The sequence below is a fragment of the Thermobia domestica genome, chromosome 1 (assembly GCF_964235325.1).
Source record: "Thermobia domestica chromosome 1, izTheDome1.hap1.1, whole genome shotgun sequence".
Taxonomy (NCBI): Eukaryota; Metazoa; Arthropoda; class Insecta; order Zygentoma; family Lepismatidae; genus Thermobia; species Thermobia domestica.
The window spans coordinates 248,444,951-248,466,661 of record NC_137454.1 but is presented as its reverse complement, the minus strand read 5'-3'; the positions used below and the strand labels follow the sequence as shown (position 1 = coordinate 248,466,661).

The window sequence follows — 21,711 nt, the reverse complement described above, 5'->3', positions numbered from 1 at the left end:
GGGACCAATGGTTTGTCGGTCTGTCCTTTTATAACTTGCGAAAGCCTCCTCCCATCCATACATAGACGAATCTGCCCATTTGGTTTCTCTACAACAACAAGTGGATGACTATAGCTACTAGGTGATTTTTTTATAATTTTCCATGCGAGCCATCTGTGAATTTCATTCCGAATTGGATTCTGAAATTTCATGGGAAAATTGTACATTTTTGACCTAATGGGTGTGGGATCAATTATTTCAATACAATGTTCATACCCTTTGATTGTTCCAGGTCTCTCGTCAAATATATCACGATGTTTAATTAACAAAGAAGCTAACATGGCCTTTTGATCATTATTAAGTTCTACATAAGCGTTTACATGTTCGTGGATTTCTTCTACAGTGGTTTTCGTATCCACCTGTAACCATTCTGAGGGTGACAATACTCTTTCTTGCAGTTCCTTGATTGTTGGAAACTTTCTAAGCTTCAACTGTGGCTTGGGGTCAGTCTCATTTAGCTGCTCCCTTGAATTGCCATAAACCATTTGCTGCAATTCATCATGCCTCTCTAATTCACTAAAATTCTCTACCGTGATTGCATTATCAGCATCACAATTAATTGTCTCCTCTATATATCTCAATACTAAATCTTGGTTATCTACTTCCACGTCTCGAAAATTTATTTCTACAGTGTGTGGCTTATGTAATACTAATAATCCTCTAGAATAATCTAACACAGCATGTGCTTCTACAAAGAACTGAGATCCAAGGATTAAATCACGATTAAGGTTTTTCACTATGATCCCTACTGTGTGAAATAGTTTCCCATTAATGTACAATGCTAATAGAGTTTGCCCCAATATGACAGCTACCTTTCTACCAAACGCAGAAGTAACTTTCATATTGTTACTTTTCAAAAAAGGAGGTGCGGGATTACTGTCCTTAACTGTGTTCCAAAGATTTTCACTCAATGCTGAGATGGATGACCCACTGTCTAGCAATGCATTGATTGACTGCGCATAAATCATTACATTAATTTCCGGTAAATGTATAATATTGTTTCGAGTCACAGGCTCGTCTCGAATATCAAGCAATTCATCAAATATTCCGTTTGCTTGTTCAAATACGGGTTTACTAATTAACACACTTTTACCATCTTTTAATACTAACTTAACTGAGTTATTTTCTATGTCACTACTTTGATCAAAATATTTCTTTTCTATTATCTTTGCACAAGTGACACAATTTTCTTTTTCTTCTAATGACCTATATTCTAAAATCTTCAATGAAGTTTCTTTTTCATTGTGTATCATACTACCATTATTACTGTTTTGACTGTCATTGAGCACGCACTGGGGTTGGACCACTAGTTGGATACTGGGTTCGTTATTTCGGATGTCAAGTATCAACTCTTCCTCAGTGCATGCTGGAAATTCTCATTGTTCATTGCGATTGTTTTCCCTTGCACTGGTTGTATTTCCTTGTGCTGTGTAAGTGTTGGAAGTTTGTCTGCTGTCATATGTTTCTAATACTTGAATTTGTTCTGTGTCATCATATGTGTTCCTGTTATTATTATTATTACTACTACGGCTGTAAAAATTCCTTGTATTTACACCCCGTGTACCTCTCTGTGGTCTCGTGTTTTGATGAGATGCGTTTTGAGAATTGTGTCTGTTATTTCTGGATGATTGATTTTCAGTATTTCGGCCACGCCCTCTTGAGGTCTCTTCATTTGCATTGGAATTTCTTTCAGTCCTTTCTACGCGACCTCTTGCATTTCTAGAGTAAGGACCACGGTTTTGTCTGTGAACACGATTGTTCCTTTGTGGCTGTGTGGTCTCGTGTTGTTCACGTGTGACCTCTAGCATATTAATGCTCCTCCTCTGAGGGACATTAATCCTATCCTGGTATGAATACTGAACTTCCGTCACAAGCGTGAGTAATTCTGAAATAGTTTCTGGTTTTGCGGCTATTATAATCCTGAAAAGAGAAGGCGAAAGTTGGCGCGGAAGAACCTTTAACAGGATTTTCTCTTCAAGGGGAGGGTCTAAGACCGCATTTAAGTGTAGCAAGTGGAGCAAGTACTCCGATGCGCTTTTGTGTACTTTTGGATTGAATTGACTTGTCAATATGTTTGCTCTTAAAGCAGCTAATCTTTCTTGATTCAAATATGTGGCTTTAAATGCTGTTATAAAGTCTGAATATGTAACAATCTTGCTTCTCATGACTTTAAACCATTGCAAGGCACTACCTTTTAATGTGCGAGAGATGAAGGACAGACGTGCTTCAGTGTTGACACCAGTTAGTTCAAAATAATTATCTAGGTCAACAAGGAAGCTATAAGTCTGGGCCTCATCTTCTAATCCTTGAAAACACGGTAACTTTAAATCTCTATGTAAAAAGGAATTCATAGCCGTTGCCAAGGCAACCTGACTATCCATCTGAGTTACTGACTGTGCAGGTGGTGAGCTTATTGGTTGGAACGTATTATCACCTACTGCCCTTGAACATGATGGTAATTCCTGTTCTAATTGAAAGGTTACACTGTCTGACCTATTACCATTGCCTGTATTTTCATTATTGACATGCATTCCCCTACATTCTTCGCCTTGTGTCCTATCTTGTAGCCTACTTATTGAATTACATAATTCTTGAACTTTCTTGTTGGTAACATTATCTAATGCAATAAGCTTTCCTTCTAAATTTTGTACTTTTTCTATTACATTTTGTTTGAACACAGTATTGGCCTCACTAATTTTTTTCTCTATGTCTTCTTGCAAACTGACCTGTCCTGCGATTACATTTTCTAACTTATCTTCAAATTCTGATCTAGTGTGAACTATTTCATTTTGAATAGTGTCATTTTTCTCTTCTAATGTGACTAGTTTTGAACCTATTTCTGTCCTAACACTTACAATTGAATTTTCAGTGGCCTCAATCCTATCGTTTACCTTTCCTAATGCACCATCTACTTGATTTACTGTTTTCTCAAGATCATTATGTAACTGTTGCTTTGTATTTTCGAGAGCTTTAGATAATCTTTCTTCTAAATCCTTGTGAGCATTTTCAAAATCCCTACGCGCATTTCTAATTTCTGTGTTTGTATTCTCTAATTTTTCTTCAACCTGCAAAGGTTTACTTTCTATTTCTTTTTGGCAAGCGTTCGTTTGATCTAACTTACGATTTGTACAATCTATTTTCCTTTCAGTATTATCAATTTTCTGTTCTATTTCCTTCTGTGAAGCAACTATCGTTAATTTTATAAATTCCATTAGATTTCTCATTTCCTCACTATTTACTCCTAATGGTGGTACTACAGGATTACTTGGCCTAGCTTTCTCTTTATCTCCTGTCTCTTCTTGACTACGTTCTACTTTATCACCTTGTGATTGCCTAACTTCTAATATTTCTCTCCTATCACCTGTTGCTACTTCACTTATTTCTTGGACATTTATTATGTCTTCCTCTGAAGGACTCAACCTTTGTGCATAATCTAAGAATACCAGATTTTCATCCATCTTTCTCTTTTGTGACCGAGTCAATACCATTAACTTTCTCTAAAAAATCTCAAAAATTATCTCTAAAACTCGATTTTTTAAAATTCTAAAAATTATCTCCCCCTTTATTGTTTACATCTAAAACATAACTTTTGTATTAATGAGCTTCATACTTAATTATGTAACAATTCTTGGACCAGATATGGGAAAATATATTCGCGAACAGTTAATTTTGACTTGTGATGATAAATTCTCATTTGCAATGACAGATGCAACATTTAGTCTAGCAACACGCTGGAGCGATTTTATGTAACACAATGACCAGCGTGATCAAGCTTACACGCATGGGCGCCAAATTATTGTTAAGAGCATGAGACAGGTGGGAGGTGCTTTCAATACCCATCTCACCCTCTCACAACAGGAATGTATGACACATGCAAATGATATTTAAATGTTGTAAATAATTAATAAAAATTTAGATTAGCCAAAAATAAATAAAAAAATTAATTTAGTGTCGGTAGAGCCAAATTACAAATAAAGTTAGAATTTACATTCCTGTAAACATGAGTTCTATATTAACGTCCCATTGCCCCGTTAGGGACAGTAATGCTGCTTGAAGATCTGACTTAGGTAAGATATTGTTTTTAATATTTAGAAAATGTGAATTTATCATCAAATTGCATTAGTTAACTCTGGCAGACACAACATATCCTGAAATGCCTGAAAAGTAAATATATATATATATATATATATATATATATATATATATATATATATATATATATATATATATATATATATATATATTACAAGTTATTTTGTACTCACCCTGCGGCTAAGTATTCAATTAAAAACTCCACACACTTTATAGAAAATGCACACATATTTATTTTTAATTTCACTACTGAACACACAACAACACCACACGCAATATATATAGATATATATATACACACTAGATATTCAATAGATATATTTTTTTTATCAACTTGATAACTGCTTAAATGATTTTCTTTGTTTTAAAAAAAATAATAATAGAGATCTCTCTCAAATTCAAATGTTCACTGTCACTAAACCGTTTAAACAAGATATTTCAGTTCACAGTCACTGTAATTACACTTCACTTCAGATGATTCTCCGGGAGAGGTCCAATTATCCTTCATTGGAAGTCACTGTCTTTAGATGTTATCTTCTATTCAGAATACTGATAAAACACATTGGCATCTTGTGTTTAATAAAATAATTCAATGATGTAAAAATGAAGTTCAGCTATTAACACATAGTGTTTTCACTTTTGGTATGCAACTGATATTCGTTTACTTGTCAGACATTTTCAGTTGTAACTTTGTCAATAACGATTATATACTTTAGAACCAAATAAAATGTGGTTCTTCAAAATAAATATCTTTTTATAACAGATGTCCATATAACACTGTGCTCTATTCTTTACGGCTGAAGTTATGTATGTATGAAGATATGACTTCAACTCTCAGTTTCTCATAAAAAAAAAAATATTGTCTAACATTGGTGACAGTCGATCTTCAACTAACCCTATGTTTTACTCTCATTTCCTTTTGTTATACCACAAACGCTATATTTTACCAAAACTCGCCTCCTTCGCGGGGCTGCAAAAGTTTTTTTTTTTTTTTTTTTTTTTTTTCATTGCCAGAGGATAGCGGGACTTTCTTTCACAAAGGGTTGCTTGCGAGAGGCCTAACAGGTGTATCCCTCTAGCGGTTACTGTTTCATTTTCGAATGTAAACAACCTCTCTCAGTGACCGATATCCTTTTCTGTTTACATTTATAATTAATGATATTACTGATTAACGAATTACAATTGACATGTAACAAAAGTTGAAAACCAATATTTAAATATCCTATTTTACATTTATACACTTGGGTGGAGTTGTCATTGTCAAAAAGCAGAAAAAATACCAAATAACTTGTTGGTGGTAGACAATTGTCTTCTGCTACCTTCCATCACACTCCAAGGCATGCCGGGAGTGCCAGAATCAACATACTGAGTTAAAAATTAAGCAAAGAATAGCAAACTGCCAAAATAGCTATTCTATAAAGAAAATACGGTAAGGATCGCGATTCTATATACTAATATAACTATATCGGATATGTCCAAGAATTGTTAGAGGTTGGAATTTATATTCAAAAATATATTTCATATATCAGTACCTTCTGGTAACCCTGGAACAATATGAAAATTGAATTGATGAAGGTTCGCTGACTAGGCACCCAGAACTGTTGAACCACCCCCACCGGAGAGGTAGCGGTTCCATTAAAAGTGTGAAAATCGCGGTCAGTGAAACAATTTCTCACGTATTGTATTCGAAAATTCGTATCTAGGTGTGTATAGTTTAACAAAAGATTGCTCAGCGACTTTCTGTCGCCAATTTTGTTTTGTCCATCCTTAGAATTTCTTTCCTTTTCTTACAATATATTTCTATAATAGTTATAACACATTGAAAGAATCTTGTTTATAGTATTTCTTAGATACTATAGGTTGGCAATATTTGGTATTCTAAAGGTCACTAACCTCTATCTCCCTGAAGTTTCAAAATTCATACAGAACTTGCCACAAATATAAAAAAAAGAAGTTTTCTGTTCTGCCACTAAACTTAATGAAATTTTAAATAAAATAAAATAATATCAGAATGATTGCTTGAAATATAATGTATAAAGAATAACGAAACTAATTAAATGTATATATTAAATCTGAATATAAATTATAGATTGCATATGCAAATTTTATGAATAATAAACAAAAAATAAATAAAAATATTTTTGATAAGCTTGCTCATAACACAGGAGAATTATTTACACGCAAACTGAGAAAGAATGCTGTTCCAAGTATATTATTGAAAGGTTTAAAATCCGAGCCATTGAACAAGCACCGATCTATGTCCAGTTACCAACGTACAAATATCGTACAAGACGCAATTGATGGTTGTAGTCAAGACGAGGCATTAGAGGGTAATAGAGACGATGTCACTCATGATTCTGAAGATACTGCAATAGAAATAAGCTATACAAAGTGAATTAGGGAGTGAAATATACCGCTTTGTAGAAGGAATCAGTGACGATGACTGTTCCTCAAGACATTGAACCATCGTTTAATTTCTCTGTATCATGTGACAATGATGATGAAACGGGTGATGAGAGTTGTTCCGCGGACAGCTATGAGAATAAAATAAATTTAATCGGTGAAGTGTTTCTCGTATTCTGGCAAACTTTACAGATGTTATTTCATTTTTGCCTCATATGTTACGCTCCTGTACATACCTTGAACCTCAAAATTCTAGGGTCAGCGTTAAAAATTGCAACAAAACGTGAAAATGAACATACTTATGTTTGGAAATCGGAAGAATAATTAAAGGAAAGGTGCTTAGGTGTTGCAGCAATCTCGTCCGCCATCTATTTACATATTGTTTTTTTTTTTTTTTTTTTTTTGAAACGCTGAACTCATGCTTTATAGGATACGTTTTATAATATTATGAAGACGTTTGTACAGCCCACCATCAGATATCATTTTCTACATGCAGATGATATTTGTAAGTGTTTGCAATCAGTTCTGGAAAAGGAAACCGCACTTAAAACGTGCAACCGCACCTCTCACAAACGAAATGCTTGGCACTGTGTAGTATGTAAGCCTGCTCTCGCTTCTTGCCCACTTATGACGTCATCACAAAATCTTTCTTCTTCTGTTACTCGCTAACGACTGAACGTATCGCGATCAAATAAACACCATTCCTTTTAGAATTTTCAACTCTACAAATGGAAATAAATTGTAAAAAATGCATTTCTAAGTGTAACTACTCCTTTAATAATTGAGTTTTATTTACATATTTGTATATATTTAAAATTCGTAGGACTTCCACGTGGCCACAGAGTACGCTAGCTCATCTAAAATTTCCTTTTATTATGTCTTACTAGCTGAACGCTTGTTCTTAATACGGGAGAAGTATTTATAAGTTTATGGGAAATATTTGAAAGGTATATAAGGAATTCTCTTCTTACCCCTTTTAGGGTGCATGTTTCATTTAAAATATCCAGCTCGAACCAAGTGTTCAAAAATTCATTTCAAACGGTGCAGCCGTTTGCGAAAATTTTACTCTCCGCCAGAGATTCCGCTTTCCAGTCAAGGTGTAATAGTGAAAGAGTATCCCTCTGTAGTTTCTGCTCTCCTGATTCCTGTCAGTCGTTTCTCTCGTTGTTTAACTTCTTGCGTGTTTCCCTCTTTTATATATATATATATTTAGGTCTGTCGTTGGACAAAACATGCCTGGTTTTCTTTCTTAGGTTTGTTTGTTTCGTCGTTGACATTGTGTGGTTTGTTGTAAGTCTATGTTAGAAACAATAAAAGATATTTTATTATTTGTAACAATGAAAAATTTATAATATTTAAATATAATAATCAATGAATCTATTGTTATGGCCTGAAAGAATGTGTTTTTGGCATAACTTTTTAATCCCAGCTACTCTGTTTACCATATCACGTTTAATCAACAGTTCGGGGTAAGTTCTAACTTTATTCAAAACGTTTCTCAATGAGTTCAACAGTTTAACCGTGATACGGTCAATAACATTCATTTTAATTAGTACCGATACTATTCTGACTTACATAGTAAAACCTTTTTAAATCTACTATCCAAAAATTTCAACTAAAATTGATCTAGAAAAGTGGTCTTCTGAAAGAAGAGTAACTGATTTACTAAGATAGGGTTTTCAAATCAGGATATTAAAACTGAAATCAGGTGCCTATTTGTAGGAGGTGGTGAAAATCTCTGTTGTGGTATTCACTATATATTACTCATCATTAGGACAGTAAATAAAGAAATCAAATTCCAAGTACAGCTATCATGCATTTATTAATGTAAGCTGTTATGACTTCATAATTATCGATTCAGAAAGAGAAGAAAATCACTCGAAGTAGCCCAAGGCAGTTGCTTTCAAGCTTTTGACAAGCTCTGTCACAACTAGAACAATAAATGAAGTGGGAAAAGGTGTTATTGTGATTTTTCGAGAAATATGTTAGTCAGCACAGATGCTCACTTCCGAAGAAAGCCCTCAAATTTTTTCTGACCCCAGGGTTCACCTACTTTCAAGTAATCAGCTCAGCTCAGTAACTAATATTACTTTCCTACTGCTTACAGCACTACAAGTAGCTAATCTGACGAAACACATGCTTGTGGTCGCTTTAAACTGATTAAATATATAATGTTTTGTGACAAAAACTTATGGTTGTTGGCCTTGAGAAGAGGTGATCGCCATGAAGAGAGTTTCTCATGGATTAGGATTGCTTTTGCGATGAGTAATTCCATTTCAGTAAGAATCGGTCTTAAAAGGAGGTGATTATTCAGACACTATATATTACCGGTATATATCTGGGCTTCTGCTCACGCCCATGCTCAGAGCTCGGGAGGAGAGGTTGCTGCTCTAGGTAAAAGAAAACGAAATCGGCGGTAGGGCCCGGTAAAGCTTTGATGATGTGGCAATACAGCACCACACATGAAAAATGTCTAACAAAAAAACATTATTATTGGATGGCATGGAGTAGGGGTAACGCATTTCACTGACAACTGGACGATCCATGTTGAAATCACATTTTTTTTTTTTTTTTAATTACGGGTCAAAACATTATTTCAAGATAAATGTAATTAAGCAGCGTTGAAACGGAAGTTAGAATAGCGTAGACAAACAAAAATAAACACATTGACATACCATGTTAATGTATCAACGTGTTTAGTTTGTGCTTCCCGGCTTGTTTAAAATGAACAAGGTTGTAGGTGTTCTGACAAGCAAATTAGTTCCATATGTATGATGTGCGAATTCCTCGCGTGCTAAGCAGCTTACCTTCAGTGCGCGTGAGCGTTATTTGACTCCCAATGTTGGCACGCACAGACATTCATGTCAAGGTGTTTATTTCTGTTTCTACTCACTATTCCCACTTTGTTTCATTGTTGTTATTGACATTTATCATGAAATAGCGTTAAAAAAATCGAAGGAGTGGGTGGCATTAGAACACGGATTGCTCAGTTACTCGTAACACATGTCACTCCTACTCCATGCAGTGTTACTACTTGGTCACATTTTTACCAGACCCTACTGCTGAAACAAGACCCTGGAGGTTAAATTTCATATGGTTTCAGTTTTTTTTTTTTTTTTTTAAATACTTTTTAACAACATTCTCCGCTAAGCACGGACGCGAGTTTTAGAGCGCCTGATAAATCTTATAACGTACTAGTAAAGCAATGCTATTCTAGTATGAAATAAGTCAGATACTCCATCTTTTAAAATCTTGTTCTTCTCGAACTGATGTGGCTTCTCGAAGAACAGATGTAGGGATTTCGCACCGGGTTAAATATACACTAGACCCTAACAGGTCGCCACCCACAGATCCCTGAGAGACATATGTATGTAAACGCATTTCCAGCTCCAGTGAACGGAATGCCTTCCTTTGAAGAATTCAACAGCCCAAAACAGACATGTATTGATTGGATTTGCGAAATAAGACTTCATATATCTGTTGGTAGGTATGGAATGAGGACACGGGCTGATAAGGTTTTGAGATAATGGCACATACTCATATTAGTAAGTTGCTAGGGAAGAGGGTCTATACTGTGTAAACAGTTAGTTTATGTAATGAAAATATATTAAAAATGGATTGATGTAAATCCTAGTATGTTCTTTTAGTATGTGGATATGTAGGTAATGGATACGTTTGTTTAGTATTTGAAAGAGAACATAAGAGAAATACTTACATTTATATGATATGCTTAAAGCCTGCTCAAAATCTTCGTTTTGGGTAATTTTGTATATACTTGAAATTTTACAGTTAAGTTTTATATAACCACCATCACGATTTACAGTCAAAATTTCTGAATTTTTAACAAGAGGAATTCAACATATCATTACGGAACTCTCCCATTTTTAAAAAAGAAAAACTACGGAATACATTAAAGTCAAACACAAATGCACAACAAACATGAGTGAGTGGGCTCAGTGGTAGAGCGTTCACCTCCCGTGCTTGGGGTCCCTGGTTCGATCCCAGCTCGCGCCGTGTGGACTTTGTGATGGACAAACACCGTGTTCGTGGGTTTTCTCGGGGTTCTCCCGTTTCCTCCCACTTTCTTCATTCCACCATTTCATTCATTTCTCATAATCACCATCTCCTTTAGCCTAACCAGCATAAGCGTGGGACGTAAAACTGAAAGATTTCATTTCATTTCATGAGTGAATGGTTAGCTTTTGCGCTTTTATCGGGAAGTCCGGGATTCAATCCCGCGTTCGACCATTCTGACAAAAGTTTTTCTTAATTCCATCTGTGAGTGTAGAGATAGTGCGTGTACTGAGAGTCTTGGCCTACTTCCTTTCTTGTTGTTTTTAAATCGTTGTTATTACGAGCATTGATGGATTTGCGAAGGGCGTTAGGGTCTGAACCCTGTTATCTGAAATTACGAAATTTCTAAAACAAACGAAATATTAGTTATGCCTGGACTCGTAAACTTCAAGCTCTTCCCAAATAAAAATTAGGGATTTTTAGAAAAAAAAACAAACATTAATCAGAGAAAACCCTCTTAAAATGCTTTTCTAAATCCGCTGTTGATTTTTTGTATAAAATGGTATTCAAGGTGTTATCCGGAAGATTATTGGTAAATAATTGCACAGCTACAGTATAACAGGAATGTGGAAGTACATTTTCACGAATATATTGAAAAACGTACGCTCTAACGGATATATTGAAATTTATAAGTTTAACTTGTCCTAAAAGCTTGAGTATTAAGCTCTAAGAAATGAAATACGGATGACTAAAAATGAAATGATCTAGGAAAAAAAAGTCGATAACTCTAAAGTTAAAATAAAGTTAAACAGCCTCTAAAATTGCCCTTAAATGCTACATACTTTATGTTTGTTTTAATTCACATAGCATGTGCTCCATTCATCATAATGGTGAATTCCAGAGCGAGATATGGCATTTAGGTCATGAAATCTTATTTAACTATAGAGTAGACTATAAAAAAGCTATTTAGATAGAAAAATCATGAAAATGAAAAGAAGCCAAAATTTCCAAAATTCCCGTTTTTTTCAAAAAAGCCGTTTTTTGCATCTCTCGATATACTTAGTATAACTGCAACATTTCAGTCCTATCGACAGAGAAAAGTAAATAAAAATTATGGCGTTTGCTCTTGTGGTCGATTATATAAGCATTATTCAAAGTTGTTATTATTTGTATAGAGTAAAGTAAATTATTTGAATGCATTGATTAGTATCATTAATTAAATTTCTTTGTACCATGTTTTATATTTCCTTTGCATTTTATATCTATATTTATTATTCTTATTCTTTCTTCCTAATTCTACTTTTGTAAAGTATTATTTATAGTAATACCATATTAGTACTACTAGTGGGCACAAAAACCGGTTTTTCTTTTTCGGTTTTTAGAAAAACCGAAACCGGTTTTTGAAAATTAAAAAAAACGGTTTTTGTTTTTTCACTGAAACCGGTTATCGGTTTTTTACCTGGTTCCGGTTTTCTTCAAAATCGATTCCGTTTTTTTTTTCCAAAATTTGTTTTATTTCTGACCAGAATGGTGTTTCGTTGTTTCCACAGAAATAGTTTTGTGTTTTCGAAAAGTTTTCACCGAAACCAGTTTTGGTGAAAACCGAACCGATTTGGGAGGAAACCGAAACTGATTTCGGTGAAAAATCGAACCGGTTTTGGAAAAAACGAAATGTCGGTTTTTCGGGTTTCGGTTTTTATAGAAATCGGTCTTCGGTTTTTATACAAATCGGTTTTGCCCATCTTCAATTTATTTCGACCGCCATTAACATTAATTGCGTAGAGATAGAGGATATAGCTTGCTTATGAAAAATGGATATAGGTTTGATAATGTAAAAGGAAGTGACTAAATAAATTGTGGACTTACGTAAGTAAACAAATGTTTAACTTGAGATTTTGTTTTCCTTTTAAGTGGTTCCAGTGGATTAAGCATTTTCGTTCAGCGGACAAGAAGCCAATAACTGTAGGAAAATATTACGAAGCAGTTGCACAATATCCATTGTACGGTAGGTAAATTTTTAATATTGAAACCATGATATAATTTTAGGAAACGTGTTTGTATAGCATTTAGTGAACGAGTAGTTTAAAACGTTTTGATCATTATCTGAGTCCTCATGTACAGATTCTGTGTTCTTTCTTCAAAGTTCCTGCAAGAAGTGCCAGAACTACTTTGTATGAGATTGCAAACATTTCTTCAAGGATTTCAAGGGTGGGTGCCACGGTGACTTAGTTGTAGAGCGCTTATCTCTGGTGTGTGGGGTCCTGGTTCGATCCCAGCTCCTGCGAAATGAGCTTTGTGCTGGATACAGTTATTGTAGTGCAAACTTAAAAGTATCTTTACAACTTCAGAAGTGTAATAAAAGATAATACGAATACTCAAATATAATAATGGAAAATAAAAAATAGATTAGGACCAGGTAAATATTATTGGGACGTATCTAAAAAACATCAATGAGTGAAAAATTTGAATAGAAATCCAAAGTTGGTTTACATCCTAGATCGTCCTACTATATCACATCATATTCAACACTGCCTTAACATCTGATAAATTCAAGTTAATAAAAAGAAAAATGCGAATCTCTGGTGGGTAAATTTTGGTCCATTTAATTTTCCAATTCGAACTTTTCAACCACAAGAAAACAGAATTAGTACAAAATATAATATATATATATATATATATATATATATATATATATATATATATATATATATATATATATGTACACTGTGCCTTCTTGTGTCAATACTGTCATTGCATCAAGCAACGGGGATCTTATAAAACTTTTTATACAATAAAACTTTTTATACAATAGACACAACAATAATTATATAAAAACATAGTATCATACTGACGTCTATAATCTATAATGCATATTATAACTACAATATCAACTATAGTGATGGAAAAAATGAATAGTAAAAGAAAGATATTCAATACAGAATTTTGAGTTTTGAATATTAGTGATACTTTTTTTATGTACAGAACAAGGTTTCAGTATATGTACAGAGGGTGTTAATGATTCCTGACTGTAAGAGGTGATTCCTTATGTCAAAATAAGAGGAAAAGTTCATATGGACCTGTGGGGGAAGTGCATAGTTTCAGAGGTAGGGCTGTCCAAAATCGCGAAAAAGTCAAATTTCAAGAGACCCTATATCGAATTCGAGAAGCTGTGGATAGTGGTCCTTATCAGCGTAAAGTAAGTCACGCATACGCAATCCAAAAATACATATTTCATTAATGTTTCATTGGTGTACAGAGTATTCCATACAGGGTGAAATTGCCAGACATGCCATGAACCGAATTTTGAGAAATGCTCTGATTTTATGATTGGCTCAAAGTAGACAAACGATAAGCCTTTATAGCAGTGAACGTGGGATTCTTTGGCACGATGTCGGAAGTGTTAAGGATCGTCAGTAGCACGGTCTCTCGAACTCGGGAGAACGCAAGCTGCATATAAGTGAAGAAAACGTGAAGTATATTGTGACGAAATACATCACATCACACGTTACTCCGAACACAAAAAAAACATGAAGCGGCCGGTTCCTGACACTTCCAACTTCCCTCCGAAGCATTGGATGTCCATTGTTGTCAAGGCTTACCTCCTGCCTACTTTGGACTCTCCTTCGAATCAGGGTATATCTGAAAACCTTATTGAGAGAATATGAGAGAATTACACCCTGGAGGGAATGTCCCGTGCACCTATTGAAAATTAACGAGATATGAACTTCTGGATTTTGTGTGGGTGGCTTCCTTTACGCTGATAAGAACCACAATCCACAGTTTGTGGAGTTCGATATAGGACCTCTTGAAATTTGGCTTTTGCGCGATTTTGGACAGCCCTAGCTCTGAAACTATGCACTTTTCGCCATAAGTCCGTATGAACTTTTCCTCTTATTTTGATATGAGGTACCACCTCTTATGAACGGTTGCACCAACCGAAGATTAAGATCGGATAAGATAATCCATTGATTATTTTTATCTTTGGATAATAATCTTACATCGTTGCACCAACAGTTTGTGAGAAAGGATTAACTTATCCACGAGTAATCGGAAGCTGTATAAAACTATGACGTCATGCAATATCATGCATTTTATTAGCTAAAACTGCAATCACAACTGAAAACTGATTCGCGTAGCATGTACTTTTGTACTAGATATGGGAAGAAAGCGGGTGAAGTTGACTGCTCGGGAAGGCAAATATGCTTTAATGCTTTTGGACAAACATATCCTTTAACAAAAAAATAAAATATCATATCAAATACTAAAAAAGAAGCTGTTTCTGATATTCCAAAATACATATAGGAGTGTGCTTTTTTTTTTTTTTTTTTTTTTTGATAAGCGGGATGGCGTGGAAGATCCGCCGGCGAGAGCTCATGTAGTTCGTATCTTACATTAAGCTATAGGGCCGCATCTTATATAGCCTCGCTGCTGAAAGGGATGATAAACTCCAAACCAAATCAAATATAGATAACTAGGGTCCAAATATTAAATTAAAAAAAAAAAAAATAGCAGCTCTGTTCTAGCAGATAATACTCCTTTATCCGCCTGTTAAGCGACATTTTCAAGTAAGGATGGGTAGTCCATTTTTCTTCAATAATGTTTGACTACAAACTACGCTAAGCTTCACACAAATACCATCTTGTCTAAAATCCAACGTTCGGTTTTTGCGCTGAAGTATAGGGTAGGATAGGGAGAAGTGGAGAATATTAAGGTAGAATACGTTAGTGTAGGGTAGAGTAGTGTAGGTTAACTTAGATTACGTTAGCTCAATGTTTAACCAGTATTTTCAAATGTAGGGCAGAAAAATGAAATGAAATCTTTAAGTATAATGTATCACATCTATGTCATTTAGGCTAAGGGAGGCAAGTGAATGATAGAATTGGTGGAATGAGAATGTTGGAGGAAACGGGAGTACCCTGAGAAAACCTACGGACACGATCTTGACCAAGACAAAATTCGTTGGCCTGCAATCGAACAAGGGACCCCACGCACCAGAGGTAAGCGCTCCAAATGTAGGGTAGAGTAAGTTAGGTTATGTTACGTTAGGTTACCTTACAATCGATATTCAGGCCATTATTTTGAAGTGTAGGGCATAGTAGGAAAGGTTAGGTTAGGTTAACTCATCATATTGCCGTGTCTCACCATCACACTGTACTTAACAGTTATATGAGTATGAGTGAGGGAATAATGGGGATGTCAACAACAAGGTTATATGTCCCCGTCTCGCCCCCCACAACTGTTCGGACAACCTTTTTAAAACCCAAAGTTTGACACAGTTTTATATTCACATCGCCGCGCCAGTTCCGCTGAAAAAGAAAAAATAGCAATGGTTTAAGTTTACATTTGCGTCGCCAGTTGGTTATACTTCATTCCAGAAAGTAGCACTGGTGTACGTAAATATGGCAATCTCTTAATTAAATAAAGTTTATTTTAGTAGTTGAATGTCGGGTTTGCATAATGTTACCAATTGGCGATGCGGTGCAGATTTACATATGGATCCAGCACAAACTCCTTGCATATATACTTCTTTTTCAGTAAATCGACTTTTTGTTTCTTAAATATTCATTCTTGGGGTGATGACTTTTATTCCTTTGTACAGATTCATTTTAGGGGAACTTCAGTGTATGTATACGATAAGAACTATTGCGCAAAAGACACTAACCAACTCTTGCTAGATGGTCACTAAAAGCATGAATGCTATCTAAGCAAGTTACGGTAGGAGCACAGAGGAGTGACCCGATCGGTAGCGAGGGTGTGCGTCAGCGAAGGAGGGTATAGATATAAACGAGGATAGTGCAAACACTGTATATGGCATCAAATTACCTTATATGTTGAATAATGTATTTGTACGTTACTAAAGACGTTATAGGTAATATCCCGATTTTTTTATTGCTTGTATATTTGTGTACCAAATTAAGGGTTAAGTGCTGTATCGCCGGAGCAGTTTTAGGAAATTTACCGGGTAAATTGGTTAATTTATTTTGATTTCTGATGAAGAATGATTGAAAGTTATGTGATGGGAAAAGTTGAAGTTAAAGAAGTGTCTGTTGTTGATTGTTTTCGATGTAAGCGGCATTGCATATGGAGGCGGAAGGGACAATTTGGCGGAGAGGTACACTTGTTATGATTTAGTGGCAGATAAGGCAGTGTGGAAATGGCGCGTATGTGCCAAAGTTCAGACACTCGTATTTGAGTTTTATCGAATTTTATATCCTAACTAAATGTAAGTTAACCAACCTAACCTGCTAACTGGCCACTACGAGAATGTGTTTCTGCAAAGAGTGGATTTTATGTTTACTAGTGGATAGTTATTAGTATGAATGCATGACAAGTGCTATTGAAATTCGTATCATTGCCAAAATCCACATGTTTTCACTACCCTCGCTTACGCGCGTACACGCCGTTGCTGATGCGCCCGCTCCCTTCGGATGCACTTCTGCCCTATCGTGCGGGTCCTCTAGCTTCACCCTGCCCCGACTCGGTTAGGTAGCATTTGTGCTTTTTAGTGGCCACCTAGCACAATTTGTTTTGTTTTTTGCACTGTAGTTTTTATGACATTCCTATATCCGGACTCCATATTTATACGAATATACTGATTTTTTATTCCAAGTTGTAAAAATGTACGCGTGTCTGTTTTCAAGATAATTGACTTGTAACTCAACCTAACCTAACCTAAGGCTTAAGTTTAGAGTTGCTCCTCCAGCTTCATACCTACAAAAAGCAGTAAAAACATCAAAACGTGCAGTTTTGCTATACTGATCCATAGTATAAGTAGTACTAGTAGTAGTAAGAGTAGGAGTAGGAACGGGTTAGAAGCCCCGCAGGGGTTCATTGGGTTCTGTTCTTGACAAAATGGGCACGCTGCTGAATCATCGAACTTTCCAAGTCTTGCAAATAGCACTCGCTTCTACACATCTTTTCTCGTATTAAACATAACTTTACTGCCAAAGCTACACACCTAAACAACACATAAGAACTCCAAATTATCATTTCTTATCTAATTTCTCCTGTAAATTTTCCTAATTTATATATATATATATAACGGAGGGGTAACTCTAAACTTAACCCTAACCTAATATAATGTTATCTAATCTAATCTAACGAAATGTAATACATTTTGGTATTTTTTGTTTCGATTTTCGTGTGGTCCGGCGATACAGCACAAATGCTAAAATTAACACAACACATTACTAACGTAAATTTCACAGTTACGTGAACCTCTTAACGCTCAGACATTTATCGTTGCGCGGCATGAATTAGCACATTGACTTCAGATACTGTACTTCACATACTATGGTTAATATCTACCTTATAGGAAAATCCGCGCATAACGGGTTCGACTTTCATTGACTTATTGGTAGAAGCACGATAGCAGCAATCAATAGTTTCTTCAATTCACAAACTATAGTAAATAAGTCAATGAATAAAATAAATAATATAATGAATTAGTGCAAGTATGCTACTTTAATTGGTCCATTGTAGTAATGACAGATATTTATTGATACAAATATCACTTTCTTGCTTTAGGAACAATTGAAATAAGCACAGTAACACCATTTATATCCATATAACCACATAAATAACCACATAAACAGCCAAATTATTGATATAATCTTCTGCAAGTAATCCTGCAACAAAACGCTGTAAAATATCCAAAACAGAATACTTCGACTGGCGAAAACGATTACAAACTGCATGGTCGTTGAAGTACTCAAAAGGATTTTTCCTGTCTCATTATTCTTCTAGGTCGGATAGCATATTCTATCTGTTCGAGCACTTCAGATTCATCTAAAATATCCAAATCTTTTGCAAGCATATTCACTCTACTCACAGCTGATCACGACGTTATCAAGGATTAAACTCTCGTTTTCGATGGCTAATCTTAATTCGACGATTTTGCGATATAATCTTCAGATCAGTGTTGGTGCAACACATTATCCTCACTTCGATGATTAACTTTAGTTTAATCCCTATCCACGGATTAATCCTCGATTGATGCAACCTGGCATTACAGTTTGTCGATATGGTTCATTAACACCCTGTATATTTAAAGTGTTAAGTGTATATACGTATATAGATAGAGGTATGATTCTAAACGAACACACAATAATTAAATATTATAATTTAAGGTGAGGACACTGGAAGTATACTAACAACAATTATTTTTGAAAAGCAGATGCAAGTTCTTAGAAAATGATTGAGTGTTTAGTTTTTAATTGAAAAGTGTACGTGTTCAGAATACTTGGAGATATTTTTTCAGTTACAGGATTATTACAACGACAATAGTTTTCTGGTGGTTACTAGAGTTCTATATAGTGAAAGGTAAATCTTAATAGGAACGACAGTCTGAGTTGCAGAGTGGGCTTTTTGTTCATTCTCAGTTTGCCTTAGGCACTATAAGCAATGAATGTAAACAAAGTGTAATTACATCACACAATTGTTCTCTATATGATTAAATAGAACACTTGTCTATATGTGGGCTCTTCACTAGGATCGCCCATGTTGATTTGATAACTGACGCTAAGGCAGAATGGTAATGCGTGTAGCTTTCAGCACATCAGTGCAGAAAAAGAAAAACTGTACTATCTTTAGTGCTCCTGGTTGCACGTTTTGTATGTGACAGCTAACTATCAAATTTATGAATGTGCAACGTGACACGTGCATTTGTTTACATCAGCTACTAATTTAAGAACTTGAATATTATTTATATAGCAGTAACGATAAACAAAATAGTCTCATTGATAGGAGAAAGTTTAGCAGGAAAAAGATGCGCGTAAAAGTAACGATATAATTTTCTTTATTTTGCAGGTGATCTCCCAATGTTGTTCCGTGTCGTTAATTATGTACCAGAAACCACATTAGTTCTAGAATCCAATGCTACAATTAAACCACGAGTTGAAGTTGGTTTTGAAGCTTATACGTCAAGCAGATCACGACTGTCTTTCAAAATTACTTTCCAGAGAAAGTCTGCTCTATTTCAGGTTGGTAACTCTGACATAAATGTACGTAAATAAGTGAGTAAGTAATTAACCAATTAGGCTACTGTCACGTAATCTACCTACCATCAAAAACATGGAAGGCTGCTTATTCAGGTGCTGATATTTAAGTTGATTAAGTAATATATACATTATATCCATTCTGATCTGATGACGGTCATGCTAATGTTTTTGTACCTTACGACTATCCGTTTGAAGCACATACATTATAATTGTCTTGAACAGTTGCATTTTTACATAGTGTAACTCATAGTCCATTGCTACCAAGAGTGGAAGTCTGTCTTGTCAACTATTTCTTTTACGTCGCCAATTTTGCCCAATCTTATTTGGACTTCCTTGTACTTGATTGATTATCATTACCGTCTTTGGTGCGAGACTTGTGTTTGATCACCAGCATAAGGTCATGCAGTTTTATATTAAAATGTTTGTGTAGCCATGTATCATACAAAACATAGTCTCGACACTGAAAAACGACGACGGCGATGACTACTAATACTATTAAAAATACTAAAAAATAAAAAAAAGAGGAAGAAGACGGAACAAAAGAATAATAGTAGAAGCATGTAAGAAATAATGCGGTTTACTGTGAAGACTTTTTTTTTTCTTTCTGTTTTGTTTAAAGCGGCTACTTAAGGAAAATCCGCTTTAACATTTTCTTTGTGTAAGTGCGTTTGTAATTCTCTGTATTTTGTGAATGAAGAGACTTATCGAAAAACAGACTTAGGTTCAGAATTAAATTTCCACGATTTCTGTCTGTCTGTGCTTTCAGCTGGAATCTGTTTTAGGAAGAGGGAGAAGGCTTCGACTAAAGGCTGACCTAGGTTAAGTGTGGTAATTCTTTCAGGTTCATATGTCATTGATGTGTTACATAGAGAGTGGGTTGTCTGATGCCGAAACATTGCCCTCTCCGAGAATGAGTTTACTTGTAATTGTTTAATTGTTTCTCGTCTTAAAGACAGTTTTGTTTACGAATTCTACAGTATTATTAGCGTTTAGGAAAAGAAAAATATCCAAAGATGAGGCATATGCCAATCAATAGATTTCATTGTGTTGAACAAAATGATATACATGACTAAAAATCCTAATGCGTAGTTTTTGAGAAAACCGTCACAACTTTTTTTTTTTGTAAACCTGAAACTTTGTGCTGTATAATAATTACGTTACCTATTAAGATGAAACTGATCTGAAGTGTAACCTCATCAAGCTTTTCATTATGACGCTAGCAAGATTGTATTATACAGGATGGTTTATGAGATGCACTCAAAATTATGATTAACTGTTAAGCTTTATTTTTATTTTTTTTTTTAACGGTAATATTGTCCAAAGAGCAATAGAATATGAAGACATATCAGTCGATAGATGTCATCAAGCTAAATAAAACGACATACTGTAGGTAAATTCTCATGCTTGGTTCTCGACAAAATCAAGAAAAACTGCTTTTATGGGGCTAGAAGCTATTATATACTAATGATAGGAGAAACAACCGATTTTTTACTGACCAGATCCTCTATAGGTACAAATTCTATAACACGCAAAGAGTGAAAAAGTGACAAACAGGACCGGGACTAGAACTCAGGTGATTCGAACTGGAAAGCGGACTCGGTAGCGTAGTGGATAACGCATCTGCCGGAGGTCCCGGTTTCGAGTCGCTGTCCAGTCAGTCACCTTTTCCCTTTGTGTGTTATAGAATTCGCACCTATAGAGGATCTGGTGTGTGAAAGAATCACAACCGTCATAAGGTGCTCAGTATATGGACACAGGATTGTCCAATAACAGCAGGGGCTGTGGTCCGATATGAGAGCACCGACCTCGAGAGTGAGTGTCTATTCTTGGAAGTGGACTGGGTGGCGTAGTGGTTAACGCATCGGCACGGTATGCCGGATGTCCCGGGTTCGAATCTCGGTCCAGTCAGACATATCACTTTTTCAGTCTTTGTGTGTTATGAAAACTATTAGTTAGCTACCAATCATAATTGATAGTTTTTATTCTCCTGGAACAGATTGCTTATTTATTTATGTACTGGAAGCAAATTGTATCTACAGTATATTGTTTGTCTTCTACATTTATTCCTAACAGAGACGCATATACTATTTGTAATCAAAGCATTCTGAAATTTGATATTAATAGTGATTAAAAACTTTGTTGTGTAAATGTACAATACAAAATA

The 21,711-nt window shown here is 35.2% G+C and overlaps 1 protein-coding gene and 1 non-coding gene across 3 annotated transcripts in view; both read left to right on the top strand.

Annotated features, from left to right (window-relative positions):
* Nucleotides 1-21,711, top strand: part of LOC145694971 (uncharacterized) — a 62,090-nt gene that overhangs the window by 18,404 nt on the left and 21,975 nt on the right. For both annotated transcript variants that reach the window (XM_081771791.1, XM_081771785.1), the window contains exons 3-4: nucleotides 12,460-12,553; nucleotides 19,357-19,529. In XM_081771791.1, the coding sequence (XP_081627917.1) occupies nucleotides 12,460-12,553; nucleotides 19,357-19,529 (267 nt within the window). The remainder of the gene's footprint in view (nucleotides 1-12,459; nucleotides 12,554-19,356; nucleotides 19,530-21,711) is intronic.
* On the top strand, nucleotides 21,383-21,455 carry TRNAT-GGU (transfer RNA threonine (anticodon GGU)). The gene has a single exon. It is a non-coding gene; the product is annotated as a tRNA-Thr (tRNA).